Source organism: Poecilia reticulata, chromosome 12, assembly GCF_904066995.2.
Source record: "Poecilia reticulata chromosome 12, P_reticulata-male-v2, whole genome shotgun sequence".
Classification (NCBI taxonomy): Eukaryota; Metazoa; Chordata; class Actinopteri; order Cyprinodontiformes; family Poeciliidae; genus Poecilia; species Poecilia reticulata.
The window spans coordinates 12,362,247-12,385,638 of record NC_088841.1 but is presented as its reverse complement, the minus strand read 5'-3'; the positions used below and the strand labels follow the sequence as shown (position 1 = coordinate 12,385,638).

At 41.9% G+C, this 23,392-nt stretch overlaps 1 protein-coding gene across 5 annotated transcripts in view; it reads left to right on the top strand.

The window, feature by feature from the left end:
• Positions 1-23,392, top strand: part of znf462 (zinc finger protein 462) — a 52,920-nt gene extending 29,528 nt beyond the window's left edge. For 3 of the 5 annotated variants that reach the window (XM_008424432.3, XM_008424435.3, XM_008424433.3), the window contains exons 3-13: positions 123-5,320; positions 6,044-6,178; positions 8,796-9,223; positions 11,294-11,412; positions 12,682-12,879; positions 15,814-16,054; positions 16,150-16,289; positions 17,190-17,413; positions 18,507-18,915; positions 19,246-19,375; positions 19,672-23,392. In XM_008424432.3, coding sequence (XP_008422654.2) covers positions 123-5,320; positions 6,044-6,178; positions 8,796-9,223; positions 11,294-11,412; positions 12,682-12,879; positions 15,814-16,054; positions 16,150-16,289; positions 17,190-17,413; positions 18,507-18,915; positions 19,246-19,375; positions 19,672-19,891 — 7,442 coding nt within the window. In that variant the 3' untranslated portion in view covers positions 19,892-23,392. The remainder of the gene's footprint in view (positions 1-122; positions 5,321-6,043; positions 6,179-8,795; positions 9,224-11,293; positions 11,413-12,681; positions 12,880-15,813; positions 16,055-16,149; positions 16,290-17,189; positions 17,414-18,506; positions 18,916-19,245; positions 19,376-19,671) is intronic. The other 2 variants (XM_017307849.2, XM_017307850.2) reach the window with 2 other exon arrangements.

The following is a 23,392-nucleotide window of genomic DNA, read 5'->3' as shown; positions in this document are numbered from 1 at the left end:
TGATGCATTTTAATGAGTAGACTAAGAAATGCGTTTCTCTGGCTGAAGAAAATTAATTATATTAATAAATATTCTGAAATATATCTTCAATACTTGCTATTCTTTTCTTTTTTTCTTTTTAGGTCCCATCTCTTCTGAAGGGCCCAACAAGACATCACAGAAACCAACTACTGAAACCCATCTCCCTTTTTACCAATGCCAGTTCTGCGTCCGTTACTTTCGGTCAAAGTCGTTCTTGAGAAATCACACCAAAAAGGTCCATAATGTCACAGAGGAAAAATCAGATGCAAGAGTCTCCTCAGACAACGCTAAGCAGGCCAGCTACACTGTAATAACGCACAACGATCATTCAAAAGTGTATTCCTGTCAGTATTGCACATACAAGTCTCCCCGCAAAGCAAGGATCGTAAAACACCAACTAATGTATCATAACAAAGTTCCCTCTCATAGCGGCAAAGCTCAACCGGAGGGCACAGAGGCTGAGGAGGAGTCTGAAGTAGGTGCGGAACTCAAGGGAACATTTCCCTGCGAATGGTGTGACTACCAGACTGACCAGAAGGACAGCTGGACTGACCATGTGGTGAAGGAACACAGTGATAAGGTGAAGATCGTTTCCGGCCCTGAAAATCTAGAAGGAGAACCAAGTGCAAGCTCACCCAAGCCCAGTTCTCCAGCCTCTTCCTCTAGCCCAACGAGATCAAATGTGACTTTCACCGGAAAGGAAGATTCAGTGGAGAACACAGAACAAGTGGTGGAAAAGTCAGTTGCGGAAATCTCATCCATTCAATATGCACAAATTAGCGCAGTCACTCCCAACAGCACCGGTTCTTCTATTTTGTCAAGAAGATTCGCCTCCGCTGATGTCTCAAACAGCGTCTCACATGTGGACACCAACTTGGTCAATGAGGATGACTCCAGGAGTAGCTTGGAGGACGACGACGACGAAGAAGAAGTGGGCGATATAGACGATCCCAGCTATACGGGAATCCTCTCCGCAGACGCAAAGCAACTGCTAACAGATGGCGATAATAAATTACTGGAAACTAAAGGGATCCCGTTCAGAAGGTACATGAACCGATTCCAGTGCCCCTTCTGCTCCTTCCTTACGATGCACAGGCGGAGTATCTCCCGCCACATCGAAAACATTCACCTCTCTGGCAAAACAACAGTGTACAAATGCGATGAATGCCCCTTTATTTGCACCAGCCCTTTGAAGCTCGGCACGCACAAGCAGAGCCATAATCCCTCAGATTTAGAGACATTAGACCTTACAGGGGATAGCCCGGAGCCTCAGAACGATGGTGCCACAGAGCCACTTAATGGGGGCAATGTAAGCTCCAGAGTAAACGGGAAGAAGCCAACCAGCACATCTAATGACCAGCAGAACCCTCATCGCTGCACGCTCTGCAGCTTCTCTACCACCACTCTAAAAGGTCTGAGAGTCCACCAGCAGCACAAGCACTCCTACTGTGATGACCTTGATTCCACTGTCTTTGAAGCCCAGACGAGCGACCAGCCAGACGCTGAAGTGGAAGCTTCTCCAGTGTTTCTGCAAAAAACCCAGACGTCCATATTGGGATCCACCACCAAGAAAACATTAGTTGCAGGAAAAAGAGCTAGGAAGTCCATAAATGACCTTCCTTTGGATCTGTCCTCTGTCAAAAAGAGAACTAGAATTGATGAGATTGCCAGCAACCTTCAAAGCAAAATAAGCCAAAGCCAGCAGGACATGATCATTAACCTGGATGACATGGACGACGAATACAACGGGGAAAATAACGGCAGTAGTGACGAGGGTAAAAACAACGACAACAAGAACCCGATCTTTGCTTACAACACGCATCTGTTCAATCAAGAATCCTCAGTCTCTCAAGAAGTAGGCAGAACAGGGAAAAGAAAAAACAACCCCAAGTTAAAACAGAGAAACATTCCAATATCTCTGACTCTGTCTGATGACGGTGAAAACATTTCAGCTGATCCCAGTGACGGCACCATCCACGAGAACATGGACTATTCAGATGATTCTGGAACCATGCGCTTCTACTGTAAACACTGTGAATACCACAACAAATCAGCTCGAAGTGTCAGCACTCACTATCAGAGGATGCACCCTTACATCAAGTTCAGCTTTAAGTATATCCTGGATCCTGAAGACCAGAGTGCTGTTTTCCGCTGTTTAGAGTGCTACATTGAGTACACGAATTACAATGACTTGCACCAACACTACATGGATCACCACCCGGAAGCAAGCAACGTGCTTAATTTTAACCAACCGCATCTTTTGTACATGTGCCGCTTTTGCTCATACACAAGCCCCAACGTCAGGAGCCTGATGCCTCATTACCAAAGAATGCACCCCACCGTAAAAATCAACAATGCCATGATCTTCTCCAGCTACATTGTAGAGCAAAGTCACAAGACCAGTGAATCGCAAACCCTTAGGGAGATATTAAACTCTGGCCCCAAAAGTTTTAACTCCTCTTCTTCACTACCCAGGTCCTCCTCAAGCCCTGTGCCAAAAACGGCTCCAAAGTCTCCAGAGGCCAGTGTTGAGACAGAATCTCTAAAAGAAACTATCAGCAATGTGGTCGTCTATGACTGTGATGTGTGCTCCTTTTCCAGTGCCAACATGCACTCGGTGTTGGTCCACTACCAAAAGAAACACCCAGAGCAAAAGGCATCTTATTTCCGTATACAAAAAACAATGAAGGTGGTGTCAGTTGATGCGTCACATCCCTTAGCAAACTCCTCCTTCAGCCCTGCCATTTCCAGCACTCCGAAACAATCCAATGTAACTCCATCCGTGTATGGATCAGATGAAGAAATGTACTACTGTAAACACTGCGTGTACAGCAACAAGTCTGTGGTTGGTGTGCTGGTCCATTACCAAAAAAGACACCCGGAAGTGAAAGTGACAGCGAAATACATCAAGCATGGTCCTCCCACTCCTGGTCTAATGAAATTAATGGATGAACTGCAAATTGCTGCTCCCAAGCAGTTTTTGAAGCAGTTTCAAAATAATGGCCACGATGGTTCGAAAAACTCCAAACTAGGTGGTGGTGGTGAAAAAGGGGAAGAAGAACTGTTCTTTTGCCAGCACTGTGATTACGGTAACCGGACTGTAAAAGGAGTGCTTATCCACTATCAGAAAAAGCACAGGGAAACAAAGGCCAACGCCGACCTGGTGCGCCGTCACACTGCAGTGGTGAGGAGCCAGCGTGAACGAGCACAGATGGTCCAGTCTGGCAGTACTTCCTCCACTGCGATCTCGGCTTCTGCTGATCACGAAAATGCGACGCCTATGCGTTCCCTGAAGTGCAGACACTGTCCGTATACAACCCCCTACGTTTACGCCCTGAAGAAGCATCTGAAGAAGGAGCACCCTACTGTCAAAGCAACAGCCATGACCATTTTACATTGGGCTTACCAAGATGGCATTCTGGAGGCAGGTTATCACTGCGAGTGGTGCATCTATTCTCATGCTGATCCCCAGGGCCTTTTGCTTCACTACCAAAGACGCCACCCTGAGCATAATGTTGATTATGCATACATGGCCAGCAAGCTGTGGGCAGGGCCAGAAACCACCCAGCAAGGAAATACGGACACAAAACATTACAAATGCAAAGATTGTGCCTTTGAGGCTTGCTCTATATGGGACATTACAAGTCACTACCAGGCCGTCCACCCCTGGGCTATCAAAGAGGATGAATCTGTGCTTTTGGATATCATCAAAGGTGATGGCACTGTTGAAAGTTTCCAGCAGCAGGTTACAAAGGAGCATGGACTTCTGAATTGCCAGTCTGATGAAGGAGTACTAGTTATTGCCACCCCACCTCAAGAAACCCATTCCCACCCACGCCTTTCCATTTCTAACAATCCTTATCAATGTACTGTGTGTCTGTCAGAGTACAACAGCCTCCATGGCCTCCTCACTCACTATGGCAAGAAGCACCCAGGCATGAAAGTAAAAGCTGCAGACTTTGCACAAGAGGCAGACATCAACCCCAGCTCCGTTTATAAATGCCGGCACTGTCCGTATGTAAACTCCCGCATTCACGGAGTCCTCACTCACTATCAGAAACGGCACCCCTTGGTGAAGGTCACTGCCGAGGACTTTGCAGACGATATAGAGCAAATCTCAGAATTGCACGAAGGAGACGACAAGTTCAAAACTCAGAGGCAGGGCTACGGTGCCTACAGATGCAAGATGTGTCCATACACCCACGGGACACTTGAGAAACTTAAAATCCATTATGAGAAATATCACAATCAGTCGGCCTCAGATATGTTCACACCCTCTTTGAGTAATTTTGCCTCCTTCAGAGAAACGGAGCCGATGGCTGAATGCAGCAGCAGTAATATGTCAAGCACTGCTAAAGTCCAGGAGGTGAGTGAGTTGGACTTTGCCCTCTCTCAGTTACCCATCAATAAGCCAGAGAAACATGCTGTGTTCAAGTGTCAGCTTTGCAAATACTTCTGCTCCACAAGGAAAGGCATTGCTCGCCACTACCGCATCAAGCACAACAATGTGCGCGCTCAACCAGAGGGTAAAAACAACGTCTTTAAATGTGCGTTGTGCTCTTACACAAACCCTATCCGCAAAGGCCTGGCTGCACACTACCAAAAGCGCCACGATATCGATGCCTATTACACTCATTGCCTGGCTGCCTCCAAGACGATGAGCGACAAGCCCACCAAAGTGATTGCTCAGCCGCCATCGGATGGGGAGTGCTCAGAAATGAGCGAGGAGCTGCGTTTGGCGGTAGAGAGGCGGCGATGTAACCTCTGCGGATTCCAGGCCTTCAGCAGGAAGAGCATTGTTTCACACTACATAAAGCGCCACCCTGGTGTCTTCCCCAAGAAGCAGCATTCCAGCAAACTCGGCCGCTACTTCACCGTTATTTACGCTAAAGAGCCTGAGAAGGCCGAGGAAGGCGTGCCGGACGAAGAGGACAAAGAGGTGTTGGAGGTCCCGCTACAGCCGGAGGAGGACGGTGATGATGACTGGCTTCCTTTCAAGTGTCTGAAATGCTACCGGTTGTCCTTTAGCACGGGGCAGCTGCTATCTATGCACTACAATGACCATCACAGCGTAGACCTTAAGAGGGATTTCTTGGTGTCATCAATCCCTGAGGATGAGGAGTCTGAGTTATACGAATGCTCCCACTGTGAATTGAAGTTTACGGGTCTACCTGATCTGGCCGATCATCTGCTGCAGCACAACGAGGAGTTTGAGAAGAGAGTTATGAGACTGGAGAGGAAGAAGCAGGTTCTTGGCAAGCAGAAAGGGACAGAGCCGCCGGATAATAAACATGAGAAGGTGAGCATAATGAGCTCTCATGGAATTATTTTGGCTTCAGATGGACAGTTCAGAATGTCTCTTTTATAAGCAATTAGTATCTGTTGTAGCGTATGAATGTGTGTATGAACGGGGAATGACTGATTTCATTGTAAAGCGTGTTTGAGGGTCCTGAAAAGTTATATGCAAGTCTGATATCAATTCATTTCATTTCAAAGAAAATGCTCATAGCATCTTTATGTAATATAAAACTTGACTACCAGGTCCCAGAGGCTGAAACTTATAGATAGTCCAAGATGACAAAAACCAAAGTGGACTTCTTCCATTTTGCAGGTCCAAGTTGAAAAAAGAAAACATCATAGAGGTTACTGCAAATAGCATTATAAAACCCTTGAAACCTATATTGTTTAATCATAAAAGTCACAACTATTCAAAAACATAATGGCATCATTCCATTTGTGCTTTCTGCCTTTCTATAGTTGTACATAACAATGCATTTTAATTAGTTTCATTGAATGGTTGTTAAAAATACCTCCAAATTTATCAGAACTGTTAGAAGTTTTAACTTCCTGGAGAAAATGTAAGCTAAAACGAATATGAATGCCCTATGACTTCTCAGATATTTTTGTTTTATTAATATTTTAGTCATTAGGTGAATCTTAACTGTATCATTTATCTACAGCTTCTACAAAAATGGTTGAATAAACCACATTCAGTCTTTTTTTTCTTTATTTTTGTCATCAGGAAAGCCTTGCCAATAAAACCCCCATAGGATTCAGGTGCAACTTCTGCGTGGAAATCCACCCGACCCTCCGAGCCATCTGCAACCACCTTAGGAAGCACGTCCAGTATGGAGAAGCCAAACGGGGTCGTGTCAAGGTGAGCAAAGCTGTTCGATATCTCTGTGTTACAGATGTAGTCGTAGACAAGTCATTCTTTCCGAGGATGTAATTGCACAAATGTTTAACACAACAATAATACATGTACAAAAGGTAAAAGATGCTTTCAATCACACTTTAATGCTAGTATCTTTAGATCGTGAGCTAATCATCTCGGTGTCTTGAGATGCTCGTGTTAACAACTTAATTGTTATGTAATTGCGAGAATCCACTTATGGTTATCAGGAGGTATGCGGAGTGTCATGCCGGCATGCATGGCTGGTATTTTAATCACTGCAGCAAGTGATTGGCTTAAAATGTGTCATCAAACAGGGATGCTCCAGCTCTGGCAATCTCTCATATTTTGCATACTGTAAGAAAAAAGATTTTTCACATTTTTGATTTAACATGACAAAAGGTATGAAAGAGTGATGTGGGACAACTTGAAATTGAAAACTTGTGAGTTTGTTTTAAATCTAAGAGGAAAGTTCCACTTAGTGTTCCTAAATGATCAAGAAAAGTTCTGAATTTAAATTATTGTCAAATCTCTGTAGGAAGAAAAATAAAATGCGCTCTTCCATCCATCCATATCTCTCTATAATTTGTACGTCCATCCATGTTTGTGTGTGTGATCCATCCCTCCATCCTACATAGTTTATGTTTATCTTTGAAATCAAATGGACTTAAAACTTCTGAAAAGTATCGCAATTGGATCTGAAAAATTTGTAGGCTCTTCATGCTTAAGAACTGCTTTATGCTTCATAACAAATGTATGTAGACTGTGTCCTAGATTTCCTTCAGTACACCAAGCTCTAATTCCTGCCCCCTTGCTGTTGTAATTGTCAACAATAGGATGTCAAACTGTTCCTGTAAGAAAATTAAGCTCCCCTCAAAATGACACTCCATGCAAATGTAAAGATTCCCGCTGTGTTAAAATGATCCACAGATCTTTTTTTAGGGTGTTCTAAAAGCACACTCTGCTGGTCCCCGGTGAGTCTGTTGTATTTTCTAACTCCCAGCCTCTGAAAATTGCAGTAGTCTTTGGTTTATGCATTTTGTTTATTGTTGACAGAGGCCGTCATCCTCTTTCAGAGAAAATGAGTTGTGCTGTCCCATCCTAAGCAAGACGATGGAGCTGTGAGCCGTAACTTTTTAGACAGTCACTGGCAACAGTTTGTGCATTAGTAATCCTCTGAGACTGCCACAGAGGGCAACGGGCCTGGGGATCCAACGACATACTCGGACAGAGGCCTGACTCGTCCATCAAACTTAGCCTGTCTTTACTTGTCCAGGAGAAGGTAGGCTGGCAAGCACAGAGCATGAAACAGGAAAAGTTTTAGGCTTGCCATATATATATTTTTTGTTACTATCAAAATGCTTAAAAGTATTTTTCACATTTTTGTTGGTAGCAAGTAGTGCATAATAGCAAAGTGGGACAATAACTGTACATAATTTTCTTTTTTTTTCTTTGCTTTCCAAATCAAAATCTGCAAAGTGTTGGGTGCATTTGTATGCAAACTCCAGGAGTAAATATTTAGCAAAACCATCTTTCACTGTGATTTTAGCTGCGATTCCTTTGGGCTATTTCTCCGCCAGCTTTTTGCCTCCAGAGACTGAAATCTTTGTCCATTCCTCCTAGAACACATCTTTGAAGATCAAAATTCACCTTTTGCCACATATTCTTTAATGTAGGTCTGAACTTTGTACCATTGTGACACATGAACAGGCTTCGATCTAAACCATTTCATTGCAGCTCTAGGGTAGGATTGCTGTCTTCCTTAAAAGGCAAACCTCTAGGCACTCTTTAGTTTTCACACCTTCAAATAAGGTTTCCTCCAGGACTAGCCCTTTATTTAGGCACTTCTATTTATTTAAGAAAACCATACCCACAGCCTGTTGCTGCCCCAGCCATGTTTCAACATGGGGATTTTGTGCAGTGTTGGTTTTTTTCACCACCCATGGTGTTCTGCATGCATGCCACACAGATTTTTACTTGAGTAACAATTCACAGCCGTGGCTCCTTTGCATTTCACTATTGTAAGTTTTAGTTAATTACTTTATTGATTAAGCTTACCATATAAGAGGAAGAGTTAAAAGCAATGTTTTTCAAATGCTTTTTTTTTTTTTAAACCAGTTTTAAATCAGGTAGTGCTTCTGATGTAGATGAAGAGCAGGCAGTAATGGTGAATTCAGGAACTGGTTGACTCTGTGGTTGGTGCTTCTTATTTATGGCTGCCTGAAGTGCAGGGTCAGGTCCTTCCACAGGCAAAATGAGTTTTCTCTTGGCAATAAAGAAAAAGAGTGCAGTGACTGTCTTTCTGCTCTCCATGGTCGTAGTTACTGGCCTGCTTCTCCAGCAGACGAGGAAAGTAAAAGGGAAACCGAAGGATTTTGTTTGCTTGTCTGTTTGTGTAAATCGAAACAAAATTCACGCAAAGTTCCAGCTTTAATTTCTTATCAAACCAAAGTGATCCGTTATAATAAACTGTTATGGGCTGACATGCTGATTGAGTAATAATAATGAGTTTTAAGCACCACAAATTAATCCAGTGGGTTCAAATTTGATTGGTGCATCCGTCTCAGTGAACGAACAAATTTTCTTTTCTTTTGCTTTGCAGCAGGAAGTCGCTGACGTACCCCTGACCGTGCCCTCACACACTCTAACCAACGGCGTCCTGGAGGAGGATGAAGCAGCCGAAGTCGACAGCACCGACAGACCCGAAACCTCATCGTTCTCCCCTCCGTTTTCAACTCATTCCGCCGATCAGAACATTGACGACGTCGATCTGAAGACCCTGGATCCGGACGCGGAGGTTGAGGGACGAGCAGCCGCCCTCGTGGCGGCCGCCAGAGCCACGGCATCGGGGACTCAGCTGAATCACCGGCTGGCAACCGGGGGCCACGCGTGCTCCCAGTGCGACCGGGTCTTCATGTCCATGCAGGGGCTGAGGTCCCACGAGAGGAGCCATTCGGCCATGGCTCTGTTCAACAAAGAGGACAAATACAGCTGCCAGTACTGCCATTTCGTTTCACCCTTCAGACACAAGTAAGTGAAGAGGAGTCATGCTGCTGATACCTGACGTTATTTTCCTCTTCATCTTCGATGCAAATATAGGTTTACATATGAATACGTGCTTTTACATACAATCCTGCATGTGGCTCTGCGGTTAGGTTGGTCCATTCTTACAGGTTTAGTTTAAAAGAAATGAATTGAAGAAAAGAAATTGAATGGATCCCAGAACTTCACCATTTGGTCACTAAAACATTGTTCCTACATAGTCTGGAAAATGAATCAAATTAGATTCCTGCTTCAGAATGGAAACAGTTTCCATCTTTCCTTCTTCCTGTCTCTCTTCTGTCCTTCACTTTCTGTCCTTGTCTCCCATCCTTTCCCGTGTCGTTCCCTTTTCGTTTTCTTCTTGTCTTCTTCTTCCATCGTCACATTCCTCGTTTTCTTTGTCTTCCCTGCATTGTTCTTGCTGTCCTTTCCTGTTCTTGCTTGTTCTATTTTCATCCTTCCTCACTTGAATCCTTCCTTTTTAAATGTATTTCTTATCCTTCCGATACTCTTTCTGTCCTTTATTTCTTGCTGTCATGACTAGTTTCCTTCCATATTCATCGTTCTTTTCTTTCCTACTGTGTGTATTTCTGTCCTTCCACCCTTCTTTATTGTGTCTTCTTATTCTTGTCTTTCCTTCCATAATGAGATCCTTTCCTAACTCCATCCTTGTTATTCAATCCTTCCCTTCCATGCTTTCTTTCCTGTCTTTCCTTCCTTGTGTCCTACATTTCTTCATTCTGTTCTTTCTTGTGTCCTTCCTTCCTTCAACGCATGTTCTGTTCTTTCACTTTCTTTCTTCTTGTCTGAGTTTGTGCTTTTTGTTACGTCCATATATAAAACCTCCCTAGTGTAGAGATTCATTAGAAATTTTTGTTTCTATTTTTAAGAAGTTGAACAGGACAGAACACTCTGGGAATCTGAGTGTGGAACATTTTAGTATTTTTTGCGTTAAAAAGCAAATAACAGCTGGCGAATTGGAAGGACGGCGTTTGTAAGAATAAAAACTAACTCAGGAGTTAAAACATTTCATTCACTCCACTTGTATTGGTCACCACCAGCCTGCCTCCCGTTACTGATAAAAGCATTTGCTTCTCCTGGCTCAGCAGAGGTTTGGAGCTCAGATCAAACTCGTTTTTTCAGCACCAGAGCCAGTCAGGAAAAACCCGTTCTAAGTAACCGTTTCTTTTTGCACACAACCCGGTTTCACATTTGTCCAAATATCCATTTTAAGCATTACATTTGTGGGACAATGATAAAAGAATACCTTGTTTTTTTTTTTTTTTTTTTGCAATATATATAATTTCTTGAGTTGTTACATCATTTGTGACATTATTTGCTGTAAGTGCATTAATTCTTTTACTTCACATCAGGAAGGGAGAATGGTCTCACTTAGTTTAAGCTGAATCTGCATGCACCGTTTGTTGGAGATGCAGGCCCCAGTTTCCTACGTTTTATACCATTTCCTTGAACACCCTTCCATTCTGACAACATCTGCTGTTTCAATCGCCTGGGTGTTGAACTCATTTTGTTCCGAGCACAGTTTTACACCTCGCTCTGTTTACCTGATCGCAATCCCTCCGAACCTCCAATCTTCTCCGAGATTTCCTGCCTGTTAGGAGAGAGAAGGGCAAACATTACAGCGAGAGACGGGACATTTTGGTCCTGCGATTTGTTTTATCTGCCGCAGAAACGGCGAGAGCGAGAGGGGAAAGGGAGAATCCTCATCTCCTCTGAGCTCCCAGGTGTAATCCCTCTGCACTGTACATGCCCCGACCCAGAAAGAAGCTGCGTTCTCGTGCCACCGCAGAGGGACTGGCGTTAAAAAACACAGCTCCAACCATCGCCACAGGATACTGACCCACTCATTCCCTGCTGGGGATTGTGGGTAGATGAGTTCATCTCTCTTGGCTCCAATGTTATGCAGTCATTAGCAAATATTTAGCTGTTGTTAGTTAGATGAACATCATTACCCCTTTCTCCTTTCTCCTGTGCTAATCCAAACACTCCTCCTTTATTTATTTTATTTTATTTTTTTGATGTTTTGTGTCACGGCAGCCTGGACAGACATGTGCAGTCTCACCATGGTCACCACAAGCCGTTCAAGTGCAAGTTCTGCCCCTTTAAGTCTGCCTACGCGAGTCGCTTGAAGAGCCACCTGCATAAGGCCCACACAGGTAAACACACACCTGCACACAGTTGCATTGAGTCACACGTTACAGCAGAAAGCAGAAGGCCTAAAACGTCAACAAATTAATTACTATACAGAGCACAGCTTAAGATCTGTTTCTGCTGAAACGCAAAGTTGCTTATCTTTAGTTGAGGAGAAATGTTCGCTGATGTCTTCTGCTGTTCGACCGGGAACTTGAAATGTTCAAAATGTGATGTTCTCCCTAGATAAAGCTCAGTAAGGCAGTGATTTTCCAGCCTAACCACTTCTTGTGAAGCCACATTGCAGTCAGATCAGATTTGCTACCTTGCGATGTCGGCAACACCGACTGATGAGATTAAGCTTTTTGAAATGGCTCGGCCACCAGTTTTACCAGCAGTTTACTATTGTGAATCATTCTGTGAGATCTCTATAATTAACACAAATTAAAAAAAAAATAAAAATACAGTTTCTCAAGTGCTCTACCAGAAGCATTTTTAATTTATCTTGATGGAAATCAAATGCTAAAATCCTGGTCAGACTTTCAGTTCAGTGGAGAATTTTTCAACCACACCCAAATTCCTTCCACTTGGTCTCCAAAAGTCTGTATTTTCTTTTGTGCCATTTGAAAAGTTTCCATGCCCCTTAAGACTTAGAACTTTAAAAAAAATTAAAAATTATTGTTATAGCCTCGAACGTTAATGTATATTATTGGGATTTTATATGATACACCAACACAAAGCGATGTATAAATGTGAAGTGGAAGGGATACCATAAAAAGATATTTAACATTCTTGACAAAATAAAGATCTGAACCTTGATTAGGCTGTGCTAACACATTAATCTGAAACTATTTTATTAAAGCTACAGGGTCGAGAACCATTTTTGACAGCCTCTAACTGGATTGAATATTGGTTTTTGAACTGTCCAGAGCTTTAGATGTAGTTTTACAGCCCACTGCTGTCTGTGTTTCAGATTCTTGCTTGCCAGTATCTTTTAAAAACCACGTGTCATTTGCCGTCCAATTCACAATTATGTGCTATTTTGTGTTGGTCCCAAATAAATACAGTGTAGTTTGTGGTTGTAAAGTCACAAACGTTCCAGGAGTGCGAATATTTTTACTAGACACCACGAATACAAAAGGGAGCCCTAATGAATCCAGGTTGTCTTGCCTGTTACAAAATAATACAGATGACTTTATTTCTGAAAAAAAACAAAACAATCATTGTCAATTGTTTCTCTAATAATGGTAACAATATATATACATATATATTAACATTTGTTCATTTCCTTCCAGGTGAGCAGTACACATACAAGTGCTTGTCCTGCCCATTCTCCTCTATGACCATCAGCCAGCTGAAGGAGCATTCTCTGACGGACCACGGCGAGGTTCTGACCCTCCCGAAACTCCGAGCTGCCACCCAGGCTGCGCACGCTGCTATCAGGCTCCCCCGACAGGCTGCGCACACTGACCATTCTCATCTGACCACAGATGGTATAACGTCATCTTCATTAAGTTTTTCAATAGATGGGAGACTACTCGATAGTATCAGGTGGAGAAATTGAGACGTTTTTGAAGGTTTAGACGGTGATGTGCAGATTACAAAACGGGCCGGATGGAGATAAAAGTAAAAGTTGCCCTGTGTACTTTCTCATATTCTATGGAATTAGTTGGAAGATTCCCCCCCCTCTCCCCTCCCGCAAGTCGAGCAAACAAGTTTCACATCAACTATTTTCATTCCCTTTTTTATGTCAGACATCTCTATGCACTTACAAAGACAAAATCTGCTTTGGATTCTTGCCATCCAGGTCTCCCCTCGGTTTCGTCTTTGATGTCTTTTCTTTGCCGAATATGTTTAGTCGAAGCTGCGCTCCGGCTGCAGCTTGACACGCTGCTGTGTTTTTTTAGGTGTTGCCGTGTTTTTTTGTTGTTTTTTTTCTGCAGCAGCGGCGTTAGCTTGCAGGCTTTTCTTGGCAGCAGCTGTCACCTTGCTGCTGGAGCTGTGGAATCTTCCCTGGAGCCGGAGCAGTGCAGCATTCCTCAGTGCACCATCCACTGCTGTCAGCTGTGCACTAGCAGGACAAATGAAGCATTGAGAGAGAGCAGAGCTGACATATTGAATGTCTCCATGCTGCGTCAAACCAGCCACCTTCCGCTGAATATCTGAAATTCAGACCGAGCAAGTGTTTTTTTTTTTTTTTGTTCTTCCTTGTGAAGATTGCCTGGTCAATTGCCTCTGCTTTTAGAAGCAAAATCTGTCAGTAATCGAACTGACACTCGAACCTGAAAATATTTAAGCTGACGATGTGGCTGTGATTTTGATCAAGACCGTCAACAACTGCATGGTTCTCCTTCTTCAATGGCGGAAACAAGAGCTCCGGCTCTATTTAATTCAAATCACCACTGAATTTGCTCTGTTTCTGCTTTTTTTTTTATTATTTCCACAGTACAGAGAGGATAATAAAACATTAATCAATTGTGGTACATCTGAAATTCTCTACCTCTTCTGCAAATGTCTAAAATCGGATCTTAGAAAAAAAAATGTAAAAAGTGCAAGCTTTCCTTTTGTAGTTCTTCTCACTTTGAGTGCTGAATTCGGCTTTTCCTACATGGGTACATGATCTATTAGTGTGCCTTCCACTTATTTATTGATGTGTTGGAGGCTCAAAGTAGGACGAAAGCATGAGCCCCAATCACTGATATCATAGAATATCATAGACCCTTGGGAGAGGGGGAAGGAGGATGAAGATGACTGAAGATGCTCATGCTTACTCTCTTTTCTTTATATATATATATATATATATATATATATATATACACACATACATACTTACGATAGTGAAATTGCGCAGTTTGACGCAGCAAATCAAGCCAGTGCTGTAGCAGTGGGTGGATTACTTTGTTTTATGCAAGATGTGTCTGGGTGTTCGTTTGAAGCTTAAGCTACACAAAATGTGACTTCAGTGACTTGAAGTTTCTGACTTGAAGTTTCGTTTTGTTTGTGGGGCAAACAGATGTTGTTTGATTTATGTTCATATTTTATAAGAATGACTCAACAACCTCAAGTCTGCTACACGTCAGCAGATCTTGTTTTGTCTTCGTAATGCGGAGCTCCGCTTAAGTTCCTCATGAATACATTTCAAAGGTGTGATTAGCACGGATACCGGTCGCATCATCAATAAGCAGAAAATATGTAAATATGTGTTATCATCCTGAAAGCTACAGGTTGATCATGCATAGGACAAAATAATTTTTTTGTAGTCTGGAGATGATGGAAATATGAATTTAAATGGATATTAATTTTGTCAATATAAAATACAGTATTTCAGTTCGAGCCAAGTTGTGTTTTTGTGTTTGCCAGTTCCAGAAAGAGCTAAACAGCTAAATTATAGCTAAAATTATAAAACCAGAAGTGAAGGAAGGTTTGTATTATTCAGTCAGTTATTACACAGCCGAGGAAATTTAAAAGTAGTTTTGAACAGTGCAGAATTGTGAAATGGAAAAAAAAACAAAAAACTACTGGCTTTTTTAATTTAGGTTTTTTCTCCTTTATTTATTTATTTATTTTACAAGAAAGGCTGAAAAGTAGGATGTTCAGTCTCATTTATTCCAAACTGTGACATTTTGTTGTAATCACAGTTGCAACTTTGTTGGGCTATGTTTCCAGCTACTTTAATGACTGTTATTTCTGGACATAAATCTATTAGAAGTTCTTTTTTTATTCAACTAGAATGATGGAGAGGGCTGTGAACAGCCATTATCAGGTCTTGGTTGTAAAGGTCTGGACTCTGACCTGGCCATCATAAAACATGATTATGCTTTGAGCAGAGCCTTTCCATTTTATCTCTGGATGTGCGATTAGGTTGTTGTCCTGCTCTCTGCCCACTCTCGTGTCTTTAGGTGACTTTAACAGGACTTCTTATAGGATTGTGTTTTGTTTAGCTCCATTCCTTCTCTCATCATCTCTGACCATCTTCCCTATTCACAATTTTTCCATCAAGAAGCTATTTTCAGGTTGACATACAGTGTTGCTTTTAGCTGCAGCGTTTTTATGTTGCAGTGTAACGACGGCTTTCTTCCAACTGGATAGAAGTTGTTCCGTTCAGAAATTCTCCCACCTGAGCTGTAACTCTCTGCAGCTCCCACAGAGTTGCCACAGACTTTTGGCTGTTTTTCTGATTGCTTTTCTTGCCCGTTCTGCCAGTTTTGGTAGGCTTGCCGTACTGTTTCTGTTTTAAAAGGATTCATTGGGCAGTGTTACACGAACTGTCCAAAGCTTAGAATATTGCTTTGTAAGCTTTCACACAGTCCTTCATTCTTGACATGTCTGGTGTTTGGTTTGCAATTAACAGCTGTAATTTCCTGAGATGAAATGACTCGATTTTTAAGATTGTAATATTCTCTCTCTTTCTCCCGCCTCTTTCTCAGATCCGTCGGACCTGGAGCCAGCTGATGTTTGCGAGGAGCTCAGTCGCTACAAGATGGCTTCCCGGAGTCAGATGTCTTCCAACTTTCAGCCCGGCGGCTCCACGCCGTGCGGCTTGCTCACGTGCGAGTTCTGCGAGTTCAGCTCCGGGTACATGCAGAGTCTGCGGCGGCACTACAGGGACCGCCACGGCGGCAAGAAGCTCTTCAAGTGCAAAGACTGCTCCTTCTTCACCTGCTGCAAGTGAGAGAAAGCTCTCGACCTTCTTATCGAAGCGCTCCCGTTTTTATTTTGAAATGTTACTAAGGGTGCAAAATCCGTCCGTGAATGTTTTTCAGGGATAACTTTTCACTGCATGTCGAGGCTGGTCACAACAACAGTGGAAGCGGGGATTTACCTAAGGAACTGCACTGCCCTCTCTGCCTCTACCACACCAAACACAAGAGCAACATGATTGACCACATTGTTCTGCACAGAGGTACGCATTACTGGCCATGGGAAATACGAGTTTTAAAGGAGTGGTTCGAGATTTTTGCTGTTCGTTTTTATCAGTGAAAACTCTCCTGTTGTTCCAAGGTTCCAACATACACATCGAGTAAAGAATTGATATAAGAAGAATTTTTTAACAGACACTTATTATTTATTTTTGACATGTAATGTATTTTTATATAAGGGTTTAATTCTACGATTCAATTTGAAATTCAGTTTTATCTACTCTGTTCAGCGAATGAAGCTAAGCTTAAGGCTTAGTTTAGGTTTAAAGAAATTTAGTTTAGCTTACTTTATTTTATTTTAACTTTTTTGTCTTAGTTTAGTCAAGTTTCTCTTTGTTTGGGTCAATTTGCCTTCATTTTCTCATTTTAAGTGAATGAAGGTCTTAAAATAAGGTTCTTGGTCAGGTCATTTTTACAGAACCTGCCAGTTCTTTAAACACACTAAGAAAATCCAAACCGAAGAAACAAACTTTCCATTAACTTACACTTTATGAATTTTCTGTGTTGGCAGTTTAGAAAAGTTTTATTTCTACCTGACATTTTTATGGTGGATGGAGAAGATTTTCAATAATGCGTCAACTGTAAGCCTCGACCTAGTGTGAATAAGTCAAACGTAAACGTTAACATTTTAGTTCCACAGACTGGAAAACTGCTGTTTCTTTACTTTTTTTTTCTTGCCTTGGGGTCTGTCGCTGGTTACCTGGCAACCTCATGGTGATGTCAACGATTACAGGAAGTCCCACAGTGCTCTGTTTGCTTTTCCTCACAACAGCCCACAAAATGCGCAGCGCTGCACACATATCTAATTTAGATTCACACAAATCTTCCTCCTCCTCTTCCCGTCTGTTAAGAATGAAACTAATTTTCACTTCCCTCTCCATCAGAAGATCGTGTGGCTCCTCTGGAGATCAGCCGCTCCAAGCTGTCGCGTCACCTAGAGGGCCTTGTGCTTCGCTGCCACAAGTGCACCTTCACATGCTCAAGTGACCATGCCCTGCAGCTCCATCTGCAGAAGCATGACGAGCTTAAGCCCTACCAGTGCCAGCTCTGCTACTATGACAGCAGCCGCAGCAGCCAGCTTGAGGAGCACCTTCGCCTTGAGCACAAGGTCAGTTGGAGACCAGTATGTGCGGTTTTGCATAGCTACATTTTCCATGGGTACACAGAAACTATGAGTGGACTTTCAATGAGACTTGTTGGGTGAACTACAACAGGGAGGTTAGTAGCAGCAGAAGAAATGCATCCCTCTGTAATTAGGTTAAAATCGGAGAAGAAAGTAAATGAGGCTGGACTTGGGATGTTTCAGAAAGGAGATTTTTCTTTGATGGTTGCAAAAACAAATGATCTCTTAGTGAAAATAAACTATCTTTGCCTTTGCCTTAAAAGGGACTCTGTATGTAAGATGACTTCAGCCTTTTATAACTAATGTACATGTTGTGATGTCATCACACATTTATGTTGCTCCGTTTATTCACTGGCAACGAGTAGATGTGTCGTAATATATTGGGTTTATTTAGTTTTTCTCTGGAGTCCAAATCCTTCAAAAGCCTCCATTTCTAATTAAAATTCTTTTAAAAGTGTGATGAAGAGAGCAGCACCGTTTCAGGGTGAAGCTAAAGAATTCAGAGATCGATCTTTTTGTGCTGAGAGCGTTGCAGAGCACCATTTACCTAATTCTTCAGCAGGTGTTTCACAAAGTGCAAAAGAAAGAATAACCTCTTTTAATCTGTTTCACGAGGTTCTAAAAAAATCATCAATTTAATTAAATATATGTCTGAGTAACTGTGTTTTGTGACTCTTATAATTGTAGCTCTATTTAGTGCAAAAATTCAGGCCTTCTAAAAAGCAAAAGTTATCCCAAAACACTGAAGAAAACATAAACATTGCTTTTCACTCCAGCTTTTCTGATTATACAATTTTTAAACGTGAACCTGCTTTGCTTTTATATTTAATGTTCTGAACTTGTTTAGATCTGGTTATTCTAGCTTTTAAAAGCATGTAAAAGTCACCGAATGTTCCTGATTCAAATTAAAATGAAAGAAAAAAACCTTCTTTAGAAGAGCTTTGTTTAAATCCTGCCTTTAAAAAGTGAAAAAAAAAAGGTTGTTCTTGAAAAAGGCTCTTGAGTCGCAGTATTTTAAGCAACTCCAAATGAAATACATAATAAAATCTCTCAACGCTGACGTCTTGTTTCTGATCAGGTCATCCGTAACTTTGAGCTGATGGGCCGAGTCAACCTGGACCAGCTGGAGATGCTGAACGAGCAAGAGAGCAGCGCAGAGGAGGAAGCTGAGAGTGAAATTCTGGAGATGGTCGCGGATGGAGAGACCACCATGCAGGGGGAGGAGCAGGGGGACGACGAGGAGGAGGACGACGAGGAGGTGGACGATGACGATGAAGGAATGGAAATTATCAAGAACATGGTGGATGACCAGAAGGAGACGGATGACAAAGGCAGGGAGGAAAACATCAGAGAGGACGGGGAGAATGAGGCAGTGGAGGAAGAGGAGCGAGAGGAAGAACTGCAGGAGGAGGAGGATGATGATGATGAAGAAGAGGAGGAGGAACAAGAAGTCAAGGAGGTAGTGAAGGAAAACACTGTCCCGCAAGGTAAAACTCCACACAAAGGCACTTCTTGTATGAAATGTTTATGGAACATAAGATAATAATAATTTAACACTTTTAACAGTGTTAGAATGATAAGCTAATATTTAAAGGAGCAGCTATTTCCATCAGATACAAAGAGGTAGAAACGGCAACAACTGGTTGTGACTGAGCTGCCGGTGAAAGTAGCTAAACTTTTCTGTGTACCAACTTTAATTTTACATTTGCTTCAAGAGTTAAAAATGTGACTCAATTACTTATCGCTGTGATTTTCTTGGGCCATAAATGGCTCACTTTGCTCTGAACTTAACCATTTGTTTCAACTCCGTTTCCCAGAAGTCCTCGCGTCTCCCAGCAGCACCAGCTCTGGGCCAAGCGGCGGAGAGAAACGGCTTCCCTGCGAGTTCTGTGGCCGCTGCTTCACCAACAGCCTGGAATGGGAGAGGCACGTCCTGCGACACGGCATGTAAGTCTCAGCGCTGCTGCTTTTTTCTCTCTTTTTCTCCCTTTGTTTCTCTCTCCCTCTAACTATCTCTCTGTCTCTCACATGTTTGTTCTAAAAATGGACCAGAAGTTGACTTGAAGCTGCTAATTTCACTCTGGAAAAGTATGGGTTTTGGAATTTGCTGTAGGAGCCCAGGAATTAATTTGTTTTTATGGATTCCATCTGCCAAAGTTGCGCCTCCAGGAAGCTGAATTTTGTGTAAGGAATGCAACTAGTCTGACATGTCTCTCCTTCATGTCCCCCTCCTTCGTCTCCAGGGTAGTTAACAACACGCGCCTGGACACCGGCTCCACGTCAGCTGCTGAGGCCTCGGCTCCGTCCTCCAGTGACTCCTCTGTTAACGCGGACTCGAGACTGGACCCGGCCAGTAACGGCAAAGAGGAAGAAGATCCCACTGATCTCTCACTGACTAGTCAGAGCCAGTATGTGGAGGACAAAGAAATGCTTCACACCAAAATGGATCAACAGTCTCCTTGAACTGATTGTAGCGACTTCATGCTTAAAACAATTGGGAAAAATCAGCGCAGAAGCCTTTGGGAGGTTTAAATTTAAAGAAAAGTGACTTTTATCAGTTGGTGCATTAGTAGATTCTTTTTTAGGTGTTACATATATAAGTATTAGGTTGTGCTGCATAAAAAAAGCGTCTGAGCCCCTTTAAATGGGCAGTCCCCTTGGACAGAACTTAATATATTGGTAACCAATAGTGAACAGAACTCTTTTATCGCTGACATTCTGGTCACATCCACCAAGAAAGATCCCTACCTTGACGAAACCAAGCTATTTATGAAGAATATTGTCCAAATCGATAACCTAAAGTAAGCATTTTATTATTTCTAGCATCTTTTGGTGAATTTTACCTTTTTAAACCAACAACGGGTGAAAGAGGTAAACATTTGCACAGCGACCAGTTCTTACTCCTTGGTGAAAATTTGGGACTTTTTTTTTCCATCCTGTGTTAAATGTGTGGGAATATTCCTTAGAAATAATGGCACCTTAACCTATGTTAGTATAAATCAAAAGTCATCTTTTCCTCATTTTAGAGATTTTGAACATTTTTTCAGCCTTTGTAGCAAATTGCTATAATCTAGGTCCCTTTATATTATATTATACTGAGTATAAGCCTTCAACCTGTGATGCCCGGCTCCTTTAACTTGTACTTTTTGTTTGACCTATTGGTGAATTTACACAACTCCCCGTTTACCCCTGTGAGATTCATGTTGTTAATAGACCTAGAGATATGATTCACGTGTCATATCTGTATTCATGTCCACTCAGAAATGAGCTGCAACTGGCTTAAAAAAATAATGGCCTCTTGACAAAGGCAGATTACACTTGTCTTTTCAGTGCTGATGGTTGGATTAGGTGTGTGCAACCACATCTGCAGAGACCCAGACAACATGAATCGAACTGCAGGTTCACTGGGTTACACCGTGCACAGAATCAGACCACAGTGGGTTCAGACCTCGTCTGTGTTTTGAAACCAGTGCCTTACAATAAAACTCCTCTACTGGCAAATATGCCAAATGGCTAAGTTGTTTAACGAAACCTAGAGTTTTAATACAAATACACACGTGTTTATCTATGTTGCTGTCCCCCACCCCCGCCTCCCGCAGTTGAAAACATCATTCAACAACCAGTTCTACTTCTATTGGTCGGACATAGCAAGCTCCTTCTTCAGTCAAGATTGGAAAGATACACACCAGTCCAGTGGCATTTTAGTCCTCCATTATCCCGGCCTAAAGCCCCCATGGCCTCCATGATCTTAGCGATCATTCCAATGCTGCTGAGTCACTGCAGATCTAGAGCCTGCAGGGAACATTCCACATGCTGGCTGATTTGGAGTAACGTAGTCCAGTCTTAGAGTAGTGAGAGCTGGTCTAATGCGTCCTCAGTTCAACAGTCAGATTTCCATTGTCATGTTTATTGATACACTATGCTGAAATATAGTTGGTAAGGCTTAAACACGTTAACATTCGGGAGGGTTACACCCAGACAATACCGTTTATTAAAAATGCAATTTGCAATCTTAATTTTTAATTTTTTTATTTTTTTTAAGACTTAGATTCAATTCTGAGGAATAAAAGAGAAATTCTCTGCAACTTTAAGTCCGTTTGGGGCTTGATTAGCAGCCAGCTTTGCTTTTCTTTAGATGCCTCCAGTTTTCTTTTTCTTAATAATTGGCTTGCAAGTCCTTAAAAATCATATAATAAATTTAGGGTGGAAGCAGTTCCTGTTCCGTTTTGAAAAGAAAAATCACAGAAAAGACAAGTGTAAGCAAAACGGAAAGTTCCAGGTACACATATACCTGACTTTTCATAAGGTAAAAAAAAAATACTGTTAAACTCTGATTCTGTGTTGATCAACATGTAGTAGTCCACATTTGTGTGCTGTTTTTTTTTATATGTTATTATTCTTATTTTTATTTTTACGATGATTTATCTTGTTGATCTTGAAAAAAAGCAGAGATTGTATTTGTTGGAAGTTGCTGCTTAAATGCCCTGAAGCCTTATGAGACAATGGTTCTGTTCAATTCGTGTCCAATTTAAGTAAAACCGACAGGAAACGGTGAACAATCTGTTATAAAAAAAAATACAAAAAACAAAACAGCGGATAGCTCTGATTTTAAAATTTGTTCAGGAGCACAACCAACGAGGCTGTGTTCTCAGTACCAAAATATTTATGAAGCCTGCTGTGTTTGCTGCTGTACTTGTCTTTTTTAAATATTATTATTATTATTATTATTATTATTATTATTATTATTTGCATTGAACTGTCAATGGAGATGGTGAATTCTAGGTTTGGACCTTGGAATCCTTGCATTATAGTTCAACATGTAGGAACCCAGGAAAGCTACATGTTTGCAGCCATGTATAGAAAACAAAACTCCTTGTTAAGTGTGTGAACTGTGGTGTTTCAGAAAGGATTAATCAACCCCGTTTTCCTTTGGGTGTTTTTTTTTTTTTTATTATTATTATTTTTCAGGGGAAGAAAAAAAATGAAGATAACCTTTAGAGACTTTTCAATCTCAATTCCAACGTTATCGAGCTGTTGTACAACGTCTGATTGCAATTTTTTTGTGCAGCAAAGGAGTAGAAAGGAAGCATAAAAGGAAACTTATGCAGTTCTCAATAATCGGGCAGGGATGTTATTGTGGCGAATGAAGAGATGACGCACGCAAATAGTCCACTTGGAAGCACGAACTGCTTGGGTCCTCTTCCTGTGCTTCGTCACCATGTGGGTTTTTAGTCAGCCTATAGATGTAGCCGGTTCATGTCTCCGAAATCGTGTCGCTCCACTGTGTTCTCTTGGTTAACAGGAACGGCGGCGACTTGTTTAGACCACGTCTGCCTGCTCATAATCTCATGATCTTTCCAGTCAACAAGAAGTGAAGAAAGCAGCCCTTATCTGCTCCTCAGTTCCTGAAATAGCTTAAATCCAGTTGAGTTGGTGCTCAATTTTAAAAACTGTTCTCCCATTTTGCAGAACAAACTTGCCTCCCCTCCCAGAAGGGGAAAAGCCCGTTGGAAGTAGTTGTCGTAGGAATACAGTTTTATTTCCCGGCCCGGCGTAAACCAGAGGATGAGTCTGGACAAGTGTGGCCATGAAGCTGTCGGCCTGGTATAGTTCGTTGTTCCGTGATGATCTTTGATGAATCCTTCACTGTGTTCAGGATCCAGACTGTAAAAATCCCCAGTTTACCAAATGTCCCCGCCCCTGCTGAAGACACACTGGATACTTGTATATATGTTTAGTTTGTTTCAAAAAGCATTTCTCTTTTCAGACTGTTGTCTCCATAGTTTGAAACTAGAATCTCTCCTTGCCTTTTTTTCCTATATACATCTGATTACCTGATGGTGGGTTGTGATGTTGCCTAGAATGATTGTTTACAATTTTATTCCATTTATCTCTGGATATTCTGTAAATATTGTAATTCATTGTCTTTTTTTAACTTGATAATAAAGTTATCAGAATACTGAA